Genomic DNA, 27,139 nt, shown 5'->3' on the forward strand with positions numbered 1-27,139 from the left:
ATTTTGGTTTCATTTTTTTTTTAGCAATGGGAGGAGGTTGAGGCACGTCATCCATATTTGTATACAGTAAATACTGGAGCCAGGAAAAAGTTAGCTTAAGACTTTGAGCATCACGATTATCATTGTCCCAAACAAAAGAAAGATGTTGTCAAGCACTACTGGAAATCACTTCTGTTTGTTTGATATGTAACATGGAATCATGTCACTGTTTCGTATAGGGTTTGTATGATATCACTGCAAACTACACACACTACACACACACACACACACACTAAAATTTGGCACAAAACACTTTGTAAACAGGGAGCTGTAGTTTATGTATTGGCGTTTTTTGAACAGAGTAAATAAACACGATTTAACAATAATACAAGTAACCTTTAAAGCTACTGATCTGAGGTTTGTTTTTTTTCTTTCGGACAGAGTTTTACCCTGACTAAGCTAAGCTAACCAGCTTCACATTCTACCACCAGAGGAGAATGTTAAAAGTCTTGTCATCTAACTTAAAACCAAAAAGCAAGTAGGTATATTTTCCAAACTGTAAAACTACTTCAGAATCTTTAAACAATAATCATTATTTAAATGATTCCTGAGTCCATTAAGATTTAAATGTCCACGTGTTTCATTGCCTCTCTTTGAATTTTGTTTTCCTGTATCTACTCACAAAACCATTTCCGGTCTCAAGGCTCAGCAGAATCAGCTTTGCAGAATGACTCGAACCAATTTGCTCTGCCCTCAAAGCTGTAATGTATGATAGTTACATCCACTATCACACACGCACACAAGCACACACGCACACGCACACACACACACACAATGTGACACGGTGCAGTCCGTATAAATCTGGCCAGGCCTACAAGAGGGATACTAATCCCCCTGACCTATCTGATCCCTTGTCACATTGTTATTAATGCATCAGGCGATGTGCCAACGAGCAGCCAGCTGTGTGAGGATGAGTTTGAAAGGTCATGGTGTGGAGTTCACAGAGGGATTAGTGGGCTGTCTGATTTACTTGAAAGGATAGCATCACTTCTTGTTTGTTCTGTTTTGGGTTATTTAAATACCTGGGCTTCATCTCCTTGCTCTCCTCCAGGTATTGGCTCTCCTGGCAGTGGCTCTCCATTGTGAACTGGGGATTCCTGGGAGGGTGAGTCAGGGGGGTTGATGACGACAGACCTCTCCGACCGAACGCTGTCCTTACTGCTGGCCTTGTGGCGCTCACGGCTTCGATCCCTTCAACAGAAACACAAAGCAGTTCAAAAGTGGCACAATAGGAACATTAAAATAAACATTAATAAACATGAATAAATCTCTACTGTATTCTTCTAAGAGATGTTTTACTGATTCATTAATTTGTCTCCGAAACAAAAATTGAAAGAGTAGATAATGTGCTTTTACATTCAGCCTAATAAGTGTGAATTTAAAATCTCTAAATCAGGGCGCAGTTTCCTATCAGATAAAGGCAAAAATGCCAAAAAAACATGACTTAAAAAACATTTTAAAGGACAAATCTGTAGAATTTTTACATTTTTGCTTGATGAATGACCATATACAGAGGCTATAGTCCTTATCGCAGCGGTCGCAGGCTCGACCCCCAGCCTCTACCACTTGCTGCACGTCTTCCCCCTCTCTCTACTCCCTCACATTTCCTGTCTCTCTCCAGCTTTCCTATCTAAGGCAAAAATGGCCAAAAACTAAAATAAATAAATCACATTTTAAAGGATAGACCTGTAGAAGTCTAACATTTTTGCTTGATGAATGACCATAAAACCAAATATTGAAGTATATGTCCATACAGTGTTTGTTGATATTTTATGAATTGACCAATTATTTCAAGTCCAAACTTTAACAATCAATCACATCTAGCTACTCTAAAAGTACTCAAATGCAGATCCTCTGATCCACAGGGTTGAAATAATGATTCCTCAGTCAATTTGCAGAGTATTTTGAAAATCTATTATTTAGCAAAATGTTCTTGTTTTAGCTTTCAAAAAACAAGAAGGACTTCCTTTTCTGTAGAACAGTATCATAAATTACTTCAATACGGCACCACTGACTCTACAGAAGAGCTGTTTTATTCAGATATGTACCTAACACTTCCTTAATTCATCAATAGCGGGATGTAAAGATATATCGCAAGAGGGTAAAAAATCGATACAAATAAGTTTCAACAAAATTTGTGTTGGGATTTTATTTTTAAACAGTAGAAGGCGCTATCTACGTTATACTCCGCTTGTTCAACATCATTAAGTCTCTTGCACTGCTCTCTCATCACTCGTTGAGTGGAGGTGTTTTAAGTTTGAAGCATGTTTCAGAATCTGCTGACTGCACACAGTGGAGAGGCTCAGCTGAGGGCTGCAGCTGAGTGACAGGTCTCCACGAGCGCTTTTTTTCTCCGCTGCTGGAATGATTCTGACCCGGTTGCGGTCCCGGCTGATACCTTACCTGTGAGTCCAAAAAATTAATCTGTTCAGTTGTCCTGTTGCAGTAAATCCGCATGTTGTAGTCTTCACTCTATGACCATGCGTCCACAGAGATTATTTATAAGTCTGCTCCTCACGTTGATATTCAGCATGTTAACATTTTGAACACCTCAATATGATCCGTAGCTGTTTAATACCATCAGTAATATACATTGTGTCATGAAGGAAAATTTTATGTAAGGGGAAAAAACGCATTTGGCATTATTTGTGACATGGAAAATGTTTTTTTTAATGATTAAACAATAATTGATCACTAACATTTCCAAATATCAATCAAGGAAAATACTTGAAATTTACATCCCTAATTTAAAGAGATTTACCGTATATGTTTTAATATTTAATACTTTCATTTGGGAATTGTTCACTTTCCATTTCTCTATAATTGTTCTGAAATTTTCCAACAAGGTACTTTTGTACAGTCATTTTTAGTTTTTAGGTACTGAAAAAAAGTGGTTTTATTTGAGTTACAACACACCTTAAAAATGAAAAAGGATTACTTCGTTTACAAAGAAATATAAGAGAAAAATATATACTGCAACTGTCTATATCTGAGAATTGAAATAAAATAAGTTATTTAAATTTTGAGTTCATTCCAGTTTTCTTTAAAATCATTAGAAAATCGTGAGTGAATTGTATTGTTAACCGAAAATCGGAATTCGAATCGAATCATGGGTTGAGTGTATCCTTACATCCCTAATTAATAGTGACACTTTTTTCCTGAATCTTGAACGTTTTAAGTAATTGTTAGCTCCAGCTCTACATGACTGAAATGAGACAGACTAAGCGGGTGAGGTACTGACAGAGCTGTAATCAAATGATCCTCTCATTTACAGAATGAACTGAGTGAAATGGGTTAAAGCCACTCAACTGTGACGACCCTAATCCACCAACTCTGTCCGTGCCAATCTTCTCTCCGTCGCTCTCTTGCACTCTTATTTGATTTGTCTACAAAACAACACATTTGCCACATAAGCTGAAGACAAACACAGCTGAGTCTTTGTACGATATCTATCTCTACCCCCACAGACAGCATGTGATAGAAGAGACAGGCAGACAGTCGGCAAACATACCCATGTCGGTTTGATCTCCCGGAGCGGCTCGAGTGATATGAGTAGCCCGAGTGGGTCGACTCTGTGTCCATTCCAACGCAGTTCAGAGGGAGTGGTTGGCTGAGGGTGGGGTGGGGGGTATGGGGGGGATTGAGGAGAGATTTGGCGTGCGGCGAGGAGAGAAAGTTGGCAGCAACACTCAGGAGGAGGAAAGGGTTGCTATAGAGACGGACCTCAGGAATCCACAACCGCTGACGACTAGTCCAGGCTGCTTTAGTAGCCACATTGACCTGAGAGGAGAAGAAAGGGAGAGGGAGAGAGAGAGAGAGAGAGAGAGAGAGAGAGAGAGAGAGAGAGAGAGAGAGAGAGAGAGAGAGAGAGAGACAGACAGACAGACAGACAGAGACAGACAGACAGAGAGAGAGACAGAGAGAGAGGGTGTGAGACACTCAAATCTGCCAACAATGACAAATAATGCGTTAAATACTGTGACCAGGCAGCATGTGCCCATTCATACACTGTATTTGAAATGAGGTCAAACAGCCAGCAATCCAAATACTTGTCATTATTGAGTTTTCATATCTGTGCTGACTAACACAGGGTTCCCCCTCTTTTCCAGAGATCATTTTCCAGGACATTTCCAGGACATTTTCATTGATGATCAAGCTGGTATGACCGTCTAAATTTAGTTCCTCATTTAGTTCCTAAATAGTCTAATATGTTCCTCTCAGTGGAAGTCTACATTGAAAGAAAGACATGTAGTCTATGGCTATCAATGAAATCGTCTCTTACATACTTAAAAATTATGGCAAATTGATTATAGAATAATGCAACCACAGATGTACAGCACTTCACTTTATTAGTGCAACCAAGTAACAACGATGGGCAACATCTCAGCTTTCTCTTTTTTTAAAAAAATATAAAATTAGCTAAGAAAAAAACAAAAGAGCCAGCAAAGGAATCAGGAAGCTGCCTTACTGAAATAATTAAATAATAATAATAATCAGAGGACCAGTGCTTTAATGACCTAAATAGAACTGAATGACAAAAATGGCCACAAATGTTTCTCAACTCAAACTCAAAATATACCTGCTTAATCATGATATTCATCCTGCTAAGTGGTCGATATAAAACAAAGCAAATGTCACGTTTTTTATTTGAGTTACCGTAAACTCTGAAAAAAATTGCACCGGTGTAAAGACACACTCTGTATTTGAAAATCTCTCAGAGATTTAAAAAAATGTAAACTGTCTTCCTGCATGAGGATGTCTATTATGATCAGCGATGTCTACAACGTGGAGTTTCTGTGCAGCTGTGTCGCTCTTTTTGTTCCGTTTGTTTTCACTATCGGGAGTTTGCACACCTACTAGCTAGAGCAGGGGTTCTCAAACTTTTTGGAGCCAGGGACCCCTTACAGGTGAGAAAATTGTCCATGGCCCCCTCATAATTGTAACACAGATTAAGCACATTAGTGATGTGTCATGATCAAAAGCTGCGGCTCTGAGAGCCGATGCTTTATAGTGAATCAGAAGACTCTCGGCTCGCATCGAGAGAGAGCCGGGTCCCAGTTTTTTCCTTTCCCTGCTTAGCTCTCACAGTGCTCAGCCCCAGCTCTGCTCACAGCAGAACTTTGTTTTGATTGGTCAGCATGGCGGCCATGCGGCCAATCACATGTGAGGATATAGGATACAGGTGATGGAGGGGGGCTGTGTATCCTGGCTTCATCTGTTCCTTCAGAGAGAGTCTTCTTGAAGACCGGGCAAATACTCACTGAGAGGAGAAATCGGATCAGCCCATCCGAGCTGAGGCATCTGATTTTTCTCAATGCCAACCTGAGGACATTAATAATGTTGCTTCAGTTTGGTTCTGGTTCTGTTTGCTTGAATTTGGTTCTGGTTCTGTTTGCTTGAGTTTGGTTCTGGTTCTGTTTGCTTGAGTTTGGTTCTGGTTCGGTTCTGGTTCGGTTCTGGTTCGGTTCTGGTATGGTTCTGGTTCGGTTCTGGTTCTGGTTCTGGTTCTGGTACGGTTCTGGTTATGGGTCTGGTTCGGTTCTGGTACGGTTTGCTTGAGTTCGGTTCTGGTTGGGTTTGCTTGAGTTTTGTTCTGGATCTTTTTGCTTGAGTTCGGTTCTGGTTCGGTTCTGGTTCGGTTCTGTTATGGTTCTGGTTCGGTTCTGGTTCTGATTCTGGTACGGTTCTGGTTATGGGTCTGGTTCGGTTCTGGTACGGTTTGCTTGAGTTCGGTTCTGGTTGGGTTTGCTTGAGTTTTGTTCTGGATCTTTTTGCTTGAGTTCGGTTCTGGTTCGGTTCTGGTTCGGTTCTGGTACGGTTCTGGTTCGGTTCTGGTTGGGGTCTGGTTCGGTTTTAGTCCGGTTCTGGTTCTGTTCTGTTACGGTTCTGGTTCGGTTCTGGTTCGGTTCTGGTTCGGTTCTGGTTCGGTTCTGGTTCGATTCTGGTTGGGTTTGGTTAGGTTTGGTTCTGGTTGGGTTTGGTTCTGGTTCTGTTTGCTCGAGTTTGGCTCTGGTTCTGTTTGCTTAAATTTAGTTCTGGTTCTAACCCTAAACCTAACCCTAACCTTAATCATAACCCTAACCTTAACCCTAATCCTAACCCTAACCCTAATCCTAACCCTAATCATAACCCTAACCCTAACCCTAATCCTAATCCTAACCCTAACCCTAATCCAAACCCTAACCCTAATCCTAACCCTAACCCTAATCCTAACCCTAACCCTAATCCTAACCCTAACCCTAATCATAACCCTAACCCTAACCCTAATCCAAACCCTAACCCTAATCCTAACCCTAACCCTAATCCTAACCCTAACCCTAATCCAAACCCTAATCCTAACCCTAATCCCAACCCTAATCCAAACCCTAATCCTAACCCTAATCCTAACCCTAAACATATCCCTAACCCTAATCCTAACCCTAATCCTAACCCTAACCCTAATCCTAACCCTAATCCTAACCCTAACCCTAATCATAACCCTAATCCTAACACTAACCCTAACACTAACCCTAACCCTAAACATATCCCTAACCCTAACCCTAATCCTAACCCTAATCCTAACACTAATCCTAACCCTAATCATAACCCTAACCCTAATCCTAACCCTAACCCTAACACCAACCCTAACCCTAATCATAACCCTAATCATAACCCTAATCCTAACCCTAATCCTAACACTAACCCTAACCCTAAACATATCCCTAACCCTAACCCTAATCCTAACCCTAATCCTAACCCTAATCCTAACCCTAATCATAACCCTAACCCTAATCCTAACCCTAACCCTAACACTAACCCTAACCCTAAACATATCCCTAACCCTAATCATAACACTAACCCTAACCCTAAACATATCCCTAACCCTAACCCTAATCCTAACCCTAACCCTAATCCTAACCCTAAACCTAACCCTAATCATAACCCTAACCCTAACCCTAATCCTAACCCTAACCCTAACCCTAACCCTAACCCTAATCATAACCCTAATCCTAACCCTAATCATAACACTAACCCTAACCCTAATCCTAACCCTAATCATAACCCTAACCCTAACCCTAATCATAACCCTAACCCTAACCCTAACCCTAATCCTAACCCTAACCCTAATCATAACCCTAATCCTAACCCTAAACACCGCTACAAAAGATCCTAAATTAAGAGCCGTTAGGGAGTTGAAAGAGCCGGCTCTTCTTTGGGAGCCGAGTGAAAAGAGCCGGCTCTCTGAAAAGAGCTGATCTTCCCATCACCAAAGCACATGCTTACTACCATTTGCACTCTTAGTTGCCCTTGGAACTATTTGTATTGTAAAACGTATCAATGTAAATACTTCAGACCTGTACCATAGTGATAAACAGATAACACTTCAATTTGAATCAAGTAAATACCACTTGTATACTTTAAAACAGAGGGTCATTTCATTCCTTGTGGACTCAACATGACAGCATTTATACTTTTCAAGTAATTCATCTTAAACGCTTTCAGAAAATTAACAGTAGCAAGACTCACATATCCCTTCGAGCCACCAAATGGTATCATAACAATGGTGTGTATGCTGTTTTGTAATGACACAATTTTATAATGTATTAGAAATGTATTCAAATTATTTCACGGACCCCCCAGGCTATGGTTCAAGGACCCTCAGGAGTCCCAGGACCCCACTTTGAGAACAACTGAGCTAGAATACAGTAATTGAGGTCTCAGCCTGCAGAGAAAGTTGTGAGGCACAGACCCCCAAGCTCTCTGCCCGACTCCACTGGTCACACTATAACTTAAATATAAGACTCTTTGAATCAAAAGAGCACTCTACAAGGTTAATGTACCATAAAACTAGACAATATACCCCGTTTTCTGTGAATGCATGATTATGAAGTGAAGGAGAAAAGATGTGAAAAAAGTTGTGCAGTGTCGCTGTCTTTTCCAGCACAGCGTGCTCTCAACTTTCAATGAATGGGGATGTGTTTTGTTAATAGGGTCAGGTTGCATGCAGCCATGTTGGAATTATTTTCCAGGACTATCTGTGATTTTCCAGGACATTTGACTTTTTCTCCCATTTTCCAGGTGTTTTCCAGTACTGGAAAACCGGTCAACTGTTTTCCAGGTTTTCCAGGACACGTGGGAACCCTGCTAACACCATGCTTCATGAATCTCTGTATCTGGGTTGTTTATTCATGTGTACTGCTGCAAAGTTGCTTTTTCCTATGAGATGGAAAATAAGTTTATAGTTTAAAGAGGCTAATTCAGACGTGGGAAAATGTTACAGTCTGCATGCTGCATCCTGGGCGTCAAATTCTTTACAAGACTAGCTTTATTTGGAAACACTGCTTTAAAAGCAAGCACTAAAACGCCACATTGAAAACACAACTCATGAAAACAGTTACAGTTTTAAATAATCAAGCTCTCCCTTAATGGCTTTAAAACTCTGTTTTATGTGACTCTCTCAGTGCGGCCAAGAATGTCTCGTAAATAGGAATATCTTTATTGATTTATGGAGTTCATTTGATATGGACAATGCAAATCATAAAGTCCAACTTCTGCCTGCTACAAACAGCTGTAGCAACTGATGCTTCGTATTAGGGATGGTTATTTCAAGCCTAAAGACTATTTGATATTATTATTTGTGGTAATCATGTGGGACGAGGTGCTGCCAGGAGCGGGTACTTGTGGCTTCTGACTAAAAATTCATGCCGTTTTTCTGATCCAGCAGCATGGCGTACGTTTACATTTAACAGCCATGCTCAGTCTCTGCAGTATTCTCCGGCTGTTTTCGAAACCACCTACTATTCTAGCAGAACTTACTGCTATTCTAGCAGAACTTAGTGCAAAATCTGCACTATGCCAAAACTACTTGGATGTCATACTAATTTGGATAAATGTCTCAGTACGCAGCGGACCCTTCTCCCTCATGTGCTGTTTCTTACAATGCACAACGCTAACGTTATGCTTCTTTTTTTTCCCGTATATGGCGGCAGGGAATCAGTTCTTAGGTGCTGTAAAAACGTACATTCCCTCCTTAACTTTTTAAATCATAAGTGGATGCTAAAGAAGAAGTTTCGCTATCAGCTCGGTTATTGTTTACTTCTGCTTTCCGAAACCAGAAATCAACGCCTAATCCAGCATGCTGCAAAACAGATCCAAGTATTTATCATGCAGTATGCGGTGCGTACTGCATACTACATTCGTAGGGAGTATGTAGCAGGCAGTTTCCAAAACAGCCTCCGTTTTTGAATCTTACACAACTACACCCGTATTTCCAGCGACTGCTGCTAATGTTTTCGACTTCTTTCGCTATTTAATGCAGTTAGCATTCTTTTTCTTCTATTATTTAATGTGGTTAGCAAACAGCTTTAAGACGATCTATAGCCACCCTCTGGCGGGGATACCGTATTAAAACCAGATGCTGGTGAAAACGATGAAAATAGTACTTTCAAAATGAGATAATATTCGCATTAACAAGTGTTCGAATATTCGAGAATTCGAAAATCATGTCTCATCCCTACTTCCCATACAGAGATAATAGCTATTACAAGTTTTCAACTCCTGTGCTTAGTTGGGCTAATAGTATGTTAAAAGAAGACAGAAAGATATCAAGATCACATAAAAGAACATGCACACAATAACACAATATACACATCTCAATATCTATAAATACATCACAGGAGAGTTGTAGGTTGAAATATGCTGAATTAACAAAATACCTTTTTTTTCCCCAAATGAGTCTTTAAAACATGCTTAATCAAAAACAATCTGTGTAGGACATGGCTTTAGTTTAGTGTTTAAGTTGCGTCCCATTTATAACAGGTGGCCTGGGATCAATTCCATCCTATAGCCTCTTTCCTGCGTGTCATTCCCTCACTTTTTTTTCTTTTTTTTTTTTTTAGACCTTTATTTTACCAGGTAAAAAAAATTGAGAACCGGTTCTCATTTACAAACATGACCTGACCAAGAGGCGCCAACAGGAACACATACACACACAGACATATCTCTAGTTTTCTGCTCTATCCACAGTCCGAGCCTCTACAAATTAAGGTGTAAAAGCCCAAAAAGTGTCACTTTTACACACACACAAAAAAAATGTTTCAACCTGGACTATTGCTGAATAACTATGTGATACCTTCATTTACAATATACTAGGGATGCACAACCCACGATTCGATTCGAATCCCGATTATTGGTTCAGGATACGACTCACTCACGATTCTTTAACGATTTTAAAGAAACATTTAAAGGTAAATCTCTTTAAATTAGGGATGTAAATTTCAAGTATTCTCCATGATCAATCTTTGAAAATGTTAACGATCAATTATCATTTAATCATTAAAAAAACTTAAAAGTTTTACATGTCAAAAATAATTTCCCCCTAAATCAAATTTTCCTCCATGACACAATGTATATTACTGACGGTATTTAACAGCTACGGATCATATTGACGTGTTCAAAATGTTAAACACGCTGAGTATCAACATGAGGAGCTGGCTTATAAATAATCTCCCTGGACCTATGGTCATATGTGACCAAGAAAAATAATATCCCGATACAAATTATGTTGAATCGATTTTAATCCAGTTATTTGTATCGTTTTTTTATCGATTTGTGATATATCCTTACATCCCTACAATATACTGACATTAGCTTTAACCAAGATTTTCAAAATATGGAATCTAATGCAATTAATATGTTTATTATTTTTTGTACAATAAGAGAAAATCTCACCCAGCTAATCAAGAAAATCTCCCACTATAATCCATTGAATTCATCACCAGGTCAGACTGAGTATCACTCTCACTTCCTGCACATTAATGCATGCTGCACGCTGCATGAGGATGTCTCAGTGCCTCACCATGCGAGACCGTTCATTTAGACCTCAATCTACCCCCCTGTCTGTCTCCTGGCTGTTGTCTTGACAACCATCCCATGCCCAGTCTCATTTTACTAACCCAGATGATTTCTCCAGCTTCATTTACAGGCTGTTTGCTATCGCCACAGCCACCGGTGCGGGTAAATAGTAAAATTGCTAGATCAGCATATAAGCATGGATATTATAGTGGTAAGAAGAGGCCTGGAAAAAAGGCAATATAGCAGATTTCCACTAAGGAGACACAGAGGGGTTGAATGTTTTCTCTCATATGGAGGTGGCGTATGAGGAAGCACCAGTTTCTCATTCCACACGGCATCAGCTTTTTCTAAAGCAGTCACTGATGTAACTGAGAGAACAGGAACATGTGTTGAACATGACCAGAGTTGTATATTTGCCAGAATTCAATAAATGTTTTAATAAATCATATCACTGGCAGCATCAAAGCTGATGTCGCAGCATCAATTTTTAAACAAGAGGCAGAGATTAGACAGAGGAGAGTCATGTCTAACTCACATCTGGAGCGTCCACTGTTACCATGGCAACAACAGGAGGCTGGAGGCCCAATCTAGATGCAATGATCAATCACCCCTGCAGCGAGTAGATGTGTGTGATGCACTAATATGTGAAGGTGGGGGCTGGGGGGGTGGTACACTGAGAGGGCACACAATGGCCTCTCTTCACACCCAGCACCCGCATGGTTAAATGAATGACCCCTGTGATTTAAATAAAAGCCCTTAACCCCTCGAGTGCTGGTCTCGGTGCGCGTGGCAGCGGTATGTGGGCCAAGATGATCTCTCCCTCTGAGGGGGGGGGGCCCGCTCATCCACGAGACGAGCTTGAAGAGGCACAGAGAACCAGGCCATGTGGAAAATCGCAGCCACGGGGTAAGAAAAACTATCAGTTACAAACTGAGGGTAAGTATGAATAAAGCATGCGGGAGGATAACAACGTGTGTAAGAGACGAGAGGCTCTACCCCCCCGATATAAAATATCCAGTGGTCCTCTGGTCTGGGGGACTCTGTGGAGGAAACGGATCGTCCAGTGAAGCGTGGCTGCTCCACTACTGACAATTCTGCTTGGCTGCACTGGGAAGAGACTCACAAGGGCAGAAAGTGACACTAATGTAAAACAAACACTCATTAGTCTGTTTGTTTAGTGGGTGGGGGGCTACTGCACCGTGGGTGATACTGTAATTATGCATGGACAAATTTGTCTTGGTTTCTGTGGGGGGGGGGGGGGCTGCAACATTTTTTTCTTCAGTGCAATATACTGTACATAGTGTACTATGCAATGCACGTTATCTATTGCCTAACATGATCTAAAGCCAAATACACTATCCACTGTGCAATATACAATACCTACAGTGAAATATACTTTATCTACTGTGCAATATACGTTATCTGCTGTGAAATATACATTATCCACTGTGCAATATACATAACCTACTGTGAAATATACAGTATCTACTTCACAGTATACTTTATCTACTGCGCAATATACATTATCTACTGTGAAATATGCATTATCAACTGCACAATATACATTATCTACTCTGAAATATGCATTATCAACTGTGCAATATATATAACCTACTGTGAAATATACATTACCTACTGTGAAATATACATTATTGTGAAATATGCATTATCAACTGTGCAATATATAAAACCTACTGTGAAATATACAGTAACTTCTTCACAATATACATTATCAACTGTGAAATACACATTATCTACTGCACAATCTACTGTGAAATATACATTAACTACTGTGAAATATACATTATCTACTCTGAAATATGCATTATCAACTGTGCAATATATATAACCTACTGTGAAATATACATAACCTACTGTGAAATATACATTATCTACTGTGAAATATATATAACCTACTGTGAAATATACAGTAACTTCTTCACAATATACATTATCAACTGTGAAATATACATCATCTACTGCACAATCTACTGTGAAATATACATTACCTACTGCACAATATACATTACCTACTGTGAGATATACATTAACTACTAAAATATATTCTCTACATTATCTACTATGCTAAGTGCACGATCTTGAAATGCAGATTCCTTTTCTGGTCTAATTCATAAATTATTCATGAAACTGAATATATGTGGAACTCGAGCTGAAGACCTTGGCTTCAAAGATTTGGGGGGAAAAAAAGATTTCAGATTCCAGTAAAGTGCCTGATGCACTGTTGGCACCCTAAAAGTTGGTTATCATAGCTCCTCTAGAGCACCAGGCAGGGGCTGGTTACTATGGCATCTGTACCCTCGCTCACACCCATCAACCCTCACACTGTCCTCCTCTTCATGTGCATCCTGCTCTGGTGGCAGTGTGCCATAATCTGCCAGATGCAGCAGCTGGCAGTCTGCTGGGTTAGTTTATTTACTTTAGCGTTGATTTAGAGCAATTTTTTAAAACTAGAAATATCCACGTGAGTGATTAATTAATTAATTTAATTTTGGATTTATCTGATTATTGTCTTGTGTGTGCAATGTGTTGCACAGTCAGAGAGGATGCAGAAAAGTAGCCACATTAGAGGACCTCAAAGCACTCAATTGTATTATTTCCTCCCCAAAGTAAATGAGTACACTGACCTTTTATATATTTGTTGTGATTTTCTTTTTGCAAACTGAGAGACTGAGTTACTGCTACATATCCGTTTGTCTAAATAAGATATATGAAAGTGGGAAATAAACAATAAGCAGACAGACAGTTACATGAAGTTCAGTAAGCTGCATAAGACCTCTAGAATCAAATCAAAGGACGGGGACACAGACAGTGTTTGTCACTGTGATAATAACACTCTACAATCCCTCCGTGGACCCCAAATAACCCAGACGAACAGCTGCTGATAATGTGATATGAGCCAACATAGCTGCTGACTGACTAAAATCACTCAAACAGAGTCCGAGATGTGGATTTTTCTCTCATTTTGTCGACCTCGTCAGCAGAATAAAAGATGAAATGTGGAACTACTCTCTTGTGTATTGACCTTTCATCATTGTGCCTCTCGTCTTTGATTCTTTGTACAAAGGATTTTGTTTGACATGTGCAGAGAGCAAACCTGTGACCTCTGAGTGACTGGATGGATAGAGTCTCGGCCACTCCCACCCTGCAGCACACACTTACACACACTTACACACGTTCACGCACGCGCACACACACACACACACACACACACACACACACACACACACACACACACACACACACACACACAAAGTTAAGACCTGACACGGTTCTCTGGAATGCAAACTTAGTCCCAGTCTTATCCGCTGATGCGGAACTAAATAAAAGTACAGTACAGAGAGAGAGAGAGAGAGAGAGAGAGAGAGAGAGAGAGAGAGAGAGGTGGGGGAGATACCACAGTGCATTCTTGCTGTTAGAGCAAAGCTTTTATGTCGGTAAACCTAAACACACCACTCTCAATGCATCATGCATTACACCTCACTATCTAAGCTTTTAGGGATTGTCACCGGCACCCTTCAGGGCGCTCCGCTTCTCATTACACTTGTGACACACACTGCCCTTCCAGCCAGAAAACATGCTTTAAAAAGAGAACAATGACGAAAGCATTGCCAACCACACCACTTTCTTTGATCCGAATGTGCTCCCAGGTAGTGACTCATTCATCTACAGTGTCCTTACACCTCTCTCTCTCTGCACAGGACCTCTCTCAGCACTGCTCAATAATAAATGTGCTGCACGGTCTCACTGCAGCATCATGACTCTGAGCTCCTGAGGAAGAGGAGGGAAGCACGTGAAGGGGGCTTCAGACCCAGTAACACATCATACAGACAGCTGTGCACGGTGATGATAGTGATGCACAGCTTCAACCTGAAACAGTAGCTGGATTAGGAATAATGCTTTTATTTTGTAGGACCCACGGTTTGGGAGGAGACAAGACAGGGATGTGGTGTTTCTCCTCATTACACAGCTGCAGGTTCGGTTACAATAGATCTCGTTTCATCCACATCCTAAACACTATTAACCACAGCAGGTTATAAGCTACCATCACCTCGAATAGGGCTCGTTTTAACAGGAACTTGAACTGTTTCAGAATACAAATCACGAGCTTGTGCCACCCCTAGGTAAATGTAGGTTCGTCTCCATCCGCCTAATGATGAGGGGAACCATTTTTTCCACGACGGCAGCTTTGAACTTCATCAGTAATTCCTATGAGGGGATGTGGCTCGGGTTTTTTTGGCATAGACATAGCCGGTGTAACATACAGAGCATCGCCATTTTCAGTTCATTTACCTACCTTTCTCTCACAGAGGTGCCATATTCCTCCGCGTGCAGGGTCCCGGTGAATCCGCCGCTGTGCTCGCGCTGCTGCTGCTGCTGCAGAGGCTCGCCTGTCTCTGTCTGTGTGTGCTGACAGTCAGAGGCAGCTCCTCACACGAGCCTGGACATTGTGGTTAGTGGCATCAGAGAGGGCGGCTGCATGGAGGTACTATACACGTCAATTGCACTCAATTGAGTATTTTCAGCGGAAGACCACTAGATGGCGTGGTTTACGTCAGGTCTGGATGTGATACAAGCAGGAAGTTGGTCAGTTTCCCACCTGAATCAGAGCTGAAAGTCTACGGAAGAGGATTAGGGCCACAGAAAAATAAATAAATAAATAAATAAAATCCAACATGTCTGACTTTAAACTTAGAATAAAAAAAAAATATTGCGCTTTTTAAAAAACATCTTAAATTAATGTCAGACTTTTCATTGATCCAGAAGCATCATCTCATATAGGTAAGTGTCACTTTGGGGGAATGACTGAGGAGGACCCAAGTGTAGATTTAAAATAAAAAGGTTGTAATAAACAAAATGTATCAACAAAACTCACATTGAAAATGTCCAAGAATTAAATCCAAATGAAACAGAGAGAACACAGTAGAGACGTATAAAGATCCAAACCAGGATAGGGGGAGACAGAGGAACTAAATACATAGAGTAATCACAGATGTGGAACACAGGATACAGAAGAACTAAGGCTGTTTTCAAAACTGCCTGATACATACTACCTAGTACCTACTAATGTAGTAGGCAGTAGGTACTGTACTACATACTGCGTTTGAATTTAGTATGTAGTATGAGTGTTCTGTTAGATCTGTGTTGCAGCCGTAGACTGTAAATATGTTGCATGTTGCAGCATGCTGGGCCAGACGTCACTGAATTTCTGGTTTCGGAAAGCGGAAGTAAACAACGGCCAAGCTGATAGTGAAACGGCTTCTTCAGCATCCACTTATGATTAAAAAAGTTAAGAATTTGTTTATATGGAATTTAATAATTTTCACAGCACTTAAAAACTGAGTTTACCCCATCAAAAAAAAGAAGAGAAAAGAAAAAGCTGAACGAGCGCTCCTCATTGTGGGAAACACTACATGAGGGAGACCGCTCTGAACTCATTTTTTGTACCAGGCTGTAAACGTGCATATTTCTTCTGTAAAGATCGGCATTTTTGAATTGGTGTGTACGTGGTTTCCAGTACTTACGGAGCCAGCCTCAAGTCACCCAAGGACACTCGAGAAAATGCAGTTTTGAACACTTCCACTTTGACTTCAATTGTTAAAGCCAGAGGTTGCCGCTTGCTAAACAAACAAGGGAGACAAAGGATAACTTCTACAGGAACCAGGGTAAGAAATGCAAGGAAAAATTAAAACTAAACATCAACTCATGGCAGTAAATTCACAGAATCTGAACTTCAATTTTACAAAGAGCAAAGGAGCTGATTTAATTGGTTTGAATTTGAAAGTTTATGACTGTTTTTGCACAGTGGACCAGGTTCACCAAATTACTATGTAATTCTATGGGCAGATGAAAAAGGAAAAATACATAATGCTAACAGGTGGCTTTAAAGAGGTGTATAATTCCTACATTACTTATAGTAAAGGGGGACGTTAAAAAAATGGAACATATTGAATGCCTGATACACCAAGGGACATTGAAGGATGTAAAAAAAAAGCACAGAGGCCCCAAATAGAGGCACAGCATTATTATTATAAGGCAAACAATGTCCATAATAGTGTTTCAGAAGGCCCCTTGTATCATACAAGAGGTGCAAGACAGGAAGAGAGTTGCAGCACTCTTTTTAAATGATAGTCTACCATATCCACCAAGACCAAGGATCAAGACACTGTTTCCTCAGTGAAATCCATCAGAGGGCAGTGTTGCTCCTCACAAACAGAGGATGTATGCCATAAAAAGTAAGGGATAACCAGAATAACATCAAATCATAATTCCATATCTGTTCACACATGAAACTACACAGAATTGAAATTAATAATTTAAGTTTGATGTCAATACACTGTGTTTGACTGAGCTGTGTGCAGACCTCCACAGCCCAAAGTTCTCCTTTTAGCATCTGACCCACATTATCTTAACTATACAAAACATTAGTAACAACAACTTTCCCTGCTCCATTTATCTCAAAATCTGATGTCAGACCCGGCCTCTGCTCCTCAGTGTGCAGTCACAGTGTGTGTTTTGTGCAGTGTGTAGACAAAGGGCTGTCACTCCTGCTGCTGGAGTGGACATGAACAATACCCCAAACCCCTTGGGCTACATTACACCGCAGAGACGCTCATAAAGGGACAAGAGAGAAAGCACAGACTGCTTCTGACTAATGGAGATAGAAATAAAAAGGGACACTCAGGAGTTTATATCCACGGTCTGAAAAAAAAGATACTTGTGGCAATGTTAAAAGCAAAGGCAGTGTATTCAAACATCGCAAAAAACCTTTAACTGTTTATATACTTATGAAAATCATGCAGTCAAAGACGAGTATTTGGCCCACTCTTGCCATCACTGCAATATACAAATAGGCAGTTACACAATTGTTGTCATCGCTATCTCTCTCTCTCTCTCTTATTCTCCTCTATCCCTCTTTCCAACCCTAACTGGGTCGAGGCAGATGGCTGTCTAACATGAGTCTGGTTCTGCTCGAGGTTTCTGCCTGTTAAAGGAAGTTTTTCCCTGCTGCTGTAACTAGCTAAATACTGCAAGGTGCAATAATCAATCACGGTGGATTAAGATGAGATAAGATCGAGTCCTGTCAGTAAGAGGGGACTGGACTTATCCTGTCTTGATGTTAGGTCTTTGTTAATAATTTAACATAGAGTACGGTCTGGACTTGCTATGTTTGTAAGAGCATCTTGAGATGGCGTTTGTTATCTATAACAACGCTATACAAAAAAAGATTGATTGATTGTTTTCTTGTATGTTTCATATTCCTCCTTGTCATAATGTCATCATATTGGTCCATTTGGAGGAACACCTGCACCATCCAGATGGAGAGTAATCCCAGGAAAATACCAAGCCTACATTAAATAGATCTTTACCATAGACTATAAAATCGGCGGTGGCAGCCATATTGCTGCTGTCGAGCGATTGTGACGTAAAGAGGCGGGCTTTGAGCCTCCACGCCAACTGCTACAGTGTTCCCGCCTGTCAATCAAGTCAGCTGTGCCTCTCGTAGGAAGACTCGGAATTTTAATATCTTTGAAATAGCCGTGTTAGAAAAAAATTCACCCCCAGTACAGTGTGTGCCGTTCAAGAAATGAGCTATCCAGACTACACTCTTTTGTACCAGGCTGTAAACATGTTTATTTCTGCTGTAAAGATCGGCTTCTTTGAATTGGTGTGTATGTGGTTTCCGGTACTTCCAGAGCCAGCTTCAAGTGGATTCCTGATGAACTGCAGTTTTTAGCACTTCCGCATTGGACTCATATTTTTAGACCGGAGGTTGCCGGCCTTTACACATGAAAGCATTTATTCTTCACAAATTGATTTCAATGCTATTCCACCAACCTATGTTAAAAGAAAGCACAGAAAAGTCCAGGAGACTATGTTTAATGAAGCTGAAGAGCAGACAGAGACAGAACTAAGCAAAAACAATTTAAGACAGAACACCTCCTCTTTCCATTGGAGATATTAAGCCTATAGTCCCACAACTTTCCAAAAGAAAACTAAATTTTCATAGCCCTGCCATGCACTTACAGTACTCCTCAAATGTTTATTTTTGCTTCCAGAAATCATTCACCTGTCATGGCTGACTATCAACAGTCCTCCTGCCTCAGTCCAGCCTACACATCCAGCACTTGCTTGAGGTAGGAGATGTAACACATCGCAAGTCTCAGAATTTCAATCTTGGATAACTTTTTGTCCGGAGGGAGAGTCGGGAGAAGTTTTCTGAGCTCTGTAAAGGCCACATTAAAAGCTTCAACGCGAACACGCTCTCTGGTGGCGTGAGCTGATCGATATTTAGGCGTCGCGCGCCGCTTCCTCCTTTTCTCTTCCTTGCTGAGAGCGGGCGCGTGCACAAGGGAGCGCGCCTTGTCCCCTCGATCCACGGGTTTGGTAGATGTGCACCATGATGTGGACCCACAATGCGCGTTCAAAGTGTTCAGAAGGGTCTCAGAGTCCGTCTGTCCCCAGTGCAGCTCGGGCTCGGGCGGATCAGGACTAAGCATCATGATTTTTGCCTCAGACTCTGAAGATCCTGGAGAGCAATGGGAGAAGTCAGTAATACATCAAGAGTGTTGGTGAAGATTCGGCTTTTATGAAATATATAATAATAATAATAATAGTAATAATAATAATAATAATAATAATAATAATAATAATAATAATACAATAAATTCATTGAAATAAATACATAAAATAAATGAAGTGAAATGTTATGGGTTAAAACAGTACACCATTATCTAGGGCAGGGGTGTCCAAACCTTTTTCAAAGAGGGCCAAGTATGATGTTGTCAGAATACCTCAGGGCCAGTGGCTCCTACTGAGACTTAGGAATCCTAAAAGTTATATAAATATCTATTAATAACAATTATTTTAAATGTTTTCTCAATAAAACAGTAACTAGGAAGTCCTCAGTTCTCCACAAGCCATGTAAACATTAGCAAATGTTATCCTCTTCTGGAGGAAAATGTTTTTAAGGGTCGGGCAATGTGGGAAAAAATATTGTCTCATTATTTTCCTATGGCAGGATCAGGATCTGGATTTCCTCACACTTATTTTTCATGTTGTTTTTAAGACTTTTCTGACCAGCAGACAACATTTTAGAACAAAATCATTATTTTCCTACATTCTGAACATTTTTTATGCACCAAATTTTGCCTTTTCTGTACAATTTCATAATTTTGATCTTGTCTTGTGTCCTCTTTTGTGTCTTCTGAACTTTTAGTGTTCATCAAGAACATTTTCACATCATGATGAACACATTCATTTGAAAACCTGTCAGCTTTAAGAGTTCTTGTGTTTCTTCTTTATTACCTTCTTGCAGAATTCCCAGAGTTTTGGCTTTAGACAGGTAGTCCATATGAAGCTTTTTCAGACAATTCTTGATGACTTTAGTTTTGTTTGTGCGCTTGAAAGAAACTGCAAATGTACAGATGATTCAGAAGGTGATTAATTTCTGTGATATAAATAATACAATTTAAGATGGAAGCTTGGGGCCATAAATAAATGGACCTCGGGCCGCAATTGGCCCCCGGGCCGTACTTTGGACACCCCTGATCTAGGGCATAAACAAGCACTGAAACACGCAAAACAGGGGAGCAGCAGCATGAGCCAAAGGGGCATCTCACGGGTCCTTCCAGTTTGATTCATATGCCTCTTATTACTTACATTGACATGAAAGGTTACTCATCCACAAAATTATGAGCTTAAAACATCAACATGACTCAGAAAGGGCTGCCATATCAATAAAAACTTGTTAGCCGATCCCCTGACAGCCTACCTTATCTTCTCCAGCTTCACAAAATGTAACATGTCTCTAATCCACTGTTTAAATGTTGGAGAGTTACAGTCTTTCCATCTAATCAAAATTTGTCAATTTAGTTTTCTTTTACACAATGCTTTAGTTGCAAGTCCTTATATAACTTTCCACTGTTGATCATTGCATCTTTGAATCGAAACTATTTTGTTTTTTATAAGTTTTTATAGGTTAAATTGTAAAACTTTTTAATTTAGGGGGCAGAACACCCTAAAATACGAGGGGATCGTGCTGCCCCCTAGCGGTCCATACACATAATTGCAGCTACAGTAAACAGGAGCTGTCTAAGGTGCTGAAACTAAATGACACTACAAAACCTTAGTTTCACTTGCTAAGTTATGTATTCAGAATTACACACATGAACATAAAATTAAAAATAAGATTTCATTTAATAAAATGTAATTTGTTCTATTTATCCCTGTAAAGTACAAGTATGAAAATTGTTCTTACCTTACACATAAAAACGACCCAAAGGTAACTGATTAAAAACTCTCACATGTTAGAGTTTATGTTGTCTTTCATTTCACAGTCGGTGCAGGTATATATCCGTAAAGTTTCCTTCCCATTAGCCTCCATGTTGTCTTGGTTTTGGTTTAGTTGTGATGAATTGAAAAGCTGAAACCAAATCTCGCCCTCCTCCCTATCGTCATGGTGCCACAACCTTCAGCGACGGACTGCTTTGTTGCTGTGGCCACGCGCAGGATAAGAAACGCCCTGAAGCGAAGTGACGTCACACAGCGGAATAACGACATTTTTAACTTTACATTAAAATTCTTTGAGAATCTTCATTTCAGAAATTCATTATCCAACTGTTACTAGGTATCATTTCATTTTTGGATATCCAAATTAAAACAAAACGAGTCATTACAGATATCCACAAGGTCATTTCAGATATCCAGTAAAAACATTGGGACTGGTGCCAGTGGAAGGGAGGTCATGTGTCATTCTTGTTCACCTAGAGATATTCAGATATACCATCAGCGGTTGCACCAGGATATTTTTTAACACTTGGCAACAGTTCATATCCTATGTTAAACATGGCAGCTGCCAACCAGACTCTGCAACCCCTCTCTTACTTTCCCATTTTTATTTCTATATACATGTATATATTTATTTTTTATTTATTTTATTTTGTATGTACATCTATGTATGTGTGTATATATGTGTGAATCATGTCTGTATAGATGTTCATGTTTAATTGTCTGGTTGTGTGCTTATTAAAGATCCAGTTATGTGGGAATAGCGAGTAGGTAGTATGTTGTTGTTGTTTGTTTTTGTCTCTGACTGTTCTATGCTACTGTTGTTGTTGTTGTTGTTGTTGTTGTTGTTGTTGTTGTTGTTGCTGTTGTTCTCAATGTAAATGTTTTTGTGACTATACTTGAAAAATAAAAAAGACTGTTAAAAATAAAACATTTTGACTGGTAAAAATGTCAGGTATTTCCATATTCCGTATCTCTTTACAGATACATATATCATATATATAGCCTATTTCAGATATCTACAATGTAATTTCTCTTAACCAGAATGAACATTTTGGATGTCTGCAATACATTTCTTTTGAGGAGACATATAACATACAACATCAGTACGTCATTGACATCATTTTATATAGCCTTAATAAGATATAGGAAAGCAGTCATGTAGTTGGCAGCAATAGGAAAAAATGCAGGAAAATACAATTTTTAGTCTTCAGAATGTATCTTGGGTATCTAAAATACTATATGGATATCTATTAATTCCTTTTTTGTTGATATCTCAAAATGAAATTACATCTTGTAACAATTGTAGATGAGTTATTGGAGTTGTTCCCAGGGAGAATTATATCGCACATTACTTTTTAAACGTTCATTCTAGAAGTATGACACAGATATCTAGCATTGAAAGCCCAATACACATAAATGACACAAGTGACATCATGCTTACTTGTAAGAACCACTTGTAAGTGGTGGACAAAGTACACGGCTTCGTTACTGAGTCAAAGTATAGATCTTCCTGGTCAAATATTACTGCAATACAAGTGAAAGTTATTCAGTCAAATTATTACTTGAGTAAAAGTCCTGGAGTACTTGCTTTTAAAAATACTGAAGTACTCTTAAAAATATCTCAAAACGTATTTTCACAAAGCATGAGTGCAGTCAAGAATGCATGGGTGTACATTCTGCTATGTTATGTTTATCTAGAAAACATGATTTCATATCTAAAAATTATACCATGAAATATAAAAAGCAACTAAGACACTACAAGCACAGACAAGTTGGTTTAAAATGTTCATGTGGAATAAAAGAAGTTTGTTATCTACAGACCTCAACATGCTTTCTCAGGTTAGATGGTGATGTTTTGTAGGCTGTGATGAAGTTTGTGTGGTAAACAGATCAGAGATACGAATCATTCTTTATTTTAAAAAACTCAAACATGGGCTTGAAATATGGCCGTGGTGCTCAGGTAGAGAATCTTCATCCTTCTCAGTCATAGCAATCATCACCACAACTCAATGAACGGACTGATCTGCATTTGATACTCTCAACCGAGGTACGGCTACACTATTTAGACAAACCAAACGCAAGTACATGAACAGTTTACGGTCTTTGGGATCTGATTTCAGAACAGAAAAGAAAATTCATGAGCTGACTTCAAAGCAAAAGTAGTGAATAACTAGAGCATTGATAGAAATATAGTGGAGTCAAAAGTATGATATTTGTCTTTCAAATGTAGAGGAGTAAAAATAATAAGGTCCCCAAAAAAATTATATATGTGATATAAAATAATACTCAAGTAAAGTACACGTACTCAAAAAATGTACGTAAGTACTGTACTCAAGTAAATTTAATTTGTTACTCCACCACTGAGAATCATGTTGTGGATATTTGAAATAAAAATTGAAGACACTTAAACAACAGTGTTTGATCTCAAAACCTTTTTGTTCTCTTTTTCATGCCCAGCAGATGAGATCTGCCTACCTACATGCCGAGCTTCATCAGTTTGGATTTTTTTTTGGAGGTACAGCGGCTTCATTCTGAAGACCAACCCTTACCTTATAAGCAGCCATGCTCATGATGATCATACATTGGTTGTGGTCAACTGTACATTAAATTGCTTCCAATGATGCCATGTTCTCATGGATCCTGGTCCTGTATGGTCAAGTGAGAACACTTGATAACATGGCAACAACAGAATGAACAGTAAAAGCTCTAACTTGCTCTCAATAGATTATATTATATTAGGCTAAATCTACTGTATGTCAGCTAAACTTTTTTTTCAATCCAGAAAAAGGTTCCAAAGCTGGTTCAATAAATGTTAACATGTTTCAGAGGTGTTAATAAATCCAAAAGCTACTAATCTTTCTTACAGGCTGTTACAAAAAACAATTAAAGATTAAAGCCTGATATTGTTAGTTCAGTTGGTGTTGCGGTTGATGTGGTGTTAGGGTTGTGGCATTTTACTTTTCCTTAATGTGTGAGAGGGAAATGTCAGTGAGAATCATTACTAACATAATCACTGTGGGTGAATCACCAAAGGGTCTCCACTTCTGTGTAAGTGCTGGAAAATGTTTCCTCAGACGCTGTCAGAAATTGCTTCTTAGAGGGGATCGCATGCATTAACTGGAAAGGTCTCAGCATGTGGCGTACATTATTATCTTTCTCTAACAAGTAATGTGTGGCCGTTTCTGCCTTGTAGATTTAGAAATGTCAGCTTAGATACGCTGCTCAACCACAGGAGAGAAGGTCAGTGAACTTCATATCTCAGAGTTGCTGTTAGTAAGCACTGATATTTGCACGCCTAGCTCAGTGATGATCTTACTGATCTGAGGGAAGGGAATACTTCCATATCTTTGAACCTCTTAGTGGCTGTTTTACTTTTTACTGCCTTGTGTGTGGTGTGTTGAACTTTTGGTGGTGTAAATTAACTTGAGACCACAAGATTCAGCGTTGTACTTACTGTGAAAAGGAATGATCTCACTAAAGGTATAGTCTGCTTTGAAATCAGGGTCATAAATATCTCATGGATTATATAAAGTAAAGATTTTTCTTTCATAAAGGTGTGTTTCTTTCTCTTGTTTCAAGAGCCTTGAACATGGTTCCTTTTTTTTTTCCGATGACAGACTATTTCTCGAACAAAGAAAACGACCCCTTGATTTCAGCACATTCCCATCTGAACATATTATAAAGGGATTTTCAGGTTCTGTACCCTCTGCCCTCCACACTCATCTCCCTTGTGTCCTCTCCTCCTCCCTACTTTTACACCAACTCTCCTGGGTCCAACTCCTCGTCTGTCTCAGTCTGGATACCATCTGTTTAAAGGCCAGAGCCACAAACCTGACTTTCATCTCCTCCTCCTCCTCATCTGCTCATGCATACACATGTGCAACTGTTTGTTAATGAACATGAGTGAGCTAAACTTTTGCTCACACCTACAGTCAGACAAATAAATGTCCGGTATGTTTCCTTGTTTAGAATATGTCGACATATGTGCACTTTTTATGTTTGCATGGAGCTTTCAGTCCAGGTTTCTTCTTTCTTTTACCTTTTGCCATGCCTGTATTCAAGTAATTCTAACCTCTATTTGTTACCAACAGACACACTTTACAAATGCCAATAAGCTAAAGTAGTTAAATTCTAATTTTGTCTCCACCCCCCTCCCTCAGCTTCCCCGTCTGTCTGGTTACCATCTGCTGTTACATATTGGTTCTGCTGATTTGGGATCAGATGACATCTGATCGATCAGCTGTCACCATGGCTACTGCAATGAGGAGGATGAAGAAGGGAGGGGAGGAGGGAGAGGATGGGGAGAAGAGGGAGAAGAGGGAGATTTTTAGCCCAACTTTCTTATTCCTTGCTGGAGAAGGACGAGGCAACACAAACAGTAATGTTAAGAGGAAGTTGAACTCTGTAAACAGAATGAGGTTCCTGATATGTTACCCTAAGCTGTACTTGCATTCAGTCCAGCAGCATTATCCATTGTCTTTTGTTTAGTATATATAAAACAAAGACCCTAAATATCCACCCAACATAATTTTATAGTTTTAATTTCAATTTGGCATGTAGTCAGCATGCAGGCCTTCTTGTCATACCTAAAAAACCCCACTAAAAATAGTATGGGAGGTCGAGGCCTTCAGGTATCAGGCTCCTCTCCTTTGGAATCATCTACCAGTCAGGGTCCACAGACACCCTCTCTACTTTTAAGAGTAGGCTTAAAACTTTCCTTTTGGATAAAGTTTATAATTAGGGCTGGCTGAGGTTTAGACCAGCTCTTAGTTATGCTGCTAAAGGCTTAGACTGCTGGGGAACTAACACATTGAGATCCTATCTTTCCCCTCTCTCTCCTCTGTCTGCCTACACGTACTTGAAGTCTTCCTGTCCCATTAAAGTTACTAACCATAGACTTTTCTGGAGTCCCTGAGCTCCCTTGCCTCTTAGGTTCCTTTGAATCGCTGTAGTAGGCAGCCTGCTCCTGCGTACGTATCAGACTCCAGCTTCTACAATTACCACTATCATCTCTCTTTCTACCCCTCTTTCCAACCCCAACTTGGTCCAGGCAGATGTCTGTCTAACATGAATCTTGTTCTGCTCGATGTTTCTGCCTGTTAAAAGGAAGATGTACCTTGCCACTGTAACTAGCTAGATGCTGCAAAGTGCTCTGCTCATGGTGGATTAAGATGAGATCAGACTCCTGTCTGTAAGAGGGGACTGGATCTTGTCCTGTCTTGATGTTGGGTCTTTGTTAATAATATAACACAGAGTATGGTCTAGACCTGCCATGTTTGTAAAGCAGATAACATTTGTTGTGATTTGGTGCTGTATGAATAAGGATTGATTGATTGATTGATAGTTCAGCTTTGTTTTCTGGCCTGGAAAAAAAAAAATCTATACCCTAAAGAAGAAGAAAGACCAAGCCAGAGAAGCTTTAAACTAAATATAAGTGATAAAGTCAAGCTTAAAAAGAAAAGCAGAGTAGAAGTATGAGAATGACACCTGGGAATGCCTGTCTGAGGCAAAATTTGAGAGTTATCTCCTTCAAACTTAAAAAGCAGCTACTTCAGTTAGTTTCTTTCCCTAACTACTTAAACAGAGCTTCTGCTCAGCTAATGCAGACATTACAAAGAACACCTGTTTCTGACTCCTTGGGGGCAGAGATAATAACAGAGATAAAGACACACACTTCACTTCAGTTGCACAGTTTGCTCTGGCAGCGGTGACTCTTATCTCTGTGTGTCTGCGCGGTAACATTAAATAAATATGCACAAGGTTTGTCTGTCATCCTCTTTGTTAACAACGTGACTCTGTGTTTGGCTGCTAGATGCTCGCACACTTCAGTGAACATCTCTTCATTGTGTTGCCTTTAGGGGCTCTGGCTCAGGAAAATCTACAAGCAAACATACAAATATTATCTCAAAGAGAAGAGACGAAACGTAGGTGAAGGAAAGTGAGCATAGACTTTCTT

General features: G+C 39.8%; 2 protein-coding genes across 3 annotated transcripts in view; both read right to left on the reverse strand.

The window, feature by feature from the left end:
- Positions 1-16,513, reverse strand: part of LOC117819706 (vang-like protein 1) — a 30,381-nt gene extending 13,868 nt beyond the window's left edge. The window contains exons 1-4 of one of the 2 annotated variants that reach the window (XM_034693127.1): positions 16,416-16,513; positions 15,188-15,509; positions 3,551-3,819; positions 1,062-1,230 (exon numbers count right to left, since the gene is read on the reverse strand). In XM_034693127.1, coding sequence (XP_034549018.1) covers positions 1,062-1,230; positions 3,551-3,621 — 240 coding nt within the window. In that variant the 5' untranslated portion in view covers positions 3,622-3,819; positions 15,188-15,509; positions 16,416-16,513. Of the gene's footprint in view, positions 1-1,061; positions 1,231-3,550; positions 3,820-15,183; positions 15,510-16,415 lie in introns of both variants that reach the window. The other variant, XM_034693126.1, reaches the window with a different exon arrangement.
- Positions 16,514-18,755: 2,242 nt separating this feature from the next.
- LOC117820286 (helix-loop-helix protein 2-like) lies at positions 18,756-19,417 on the reverse strand. The gene has a single exon (XM_034694010.1). The coding sequence runs from the start codon at positions 19,392-19,394 to the stop codon at positions 19,005-19,007; it is 390 nt and encodes a 129-aa protein (XP_034549901.1). The 5' UTR covers positions 19,395-19,417; the 3' UTR covers positions 18,756-19,004.
- Positions 19,418-27,139: the final 7,722 nt, after the last annotated feature.

Source organism: Notolabrus celidotus, chromosome 10 (assembly GCF_009762535.1).
Source record: "Notolabrus celidotus isolate fNotCel1 chromosome 10, fNotCel1.pri, whole genome shotgun sequence".
NCBI classification, from domain to species: Eukaryota; Metazoa; Chordata; class Actinopteri; order Labriformes; family Labridae; genus Notolabrus; species Notolabrus celidotus.

Excerpts from the sequence above, each read along its gene's own strand:
- LOC117820286 (XM_034694010.1), bottom strand. The coding sequence starts at position 19,394 with ATGATGCTTAGTCCTGATCCGCCCGAGCCCGAGCTGCACTGGGGACAG.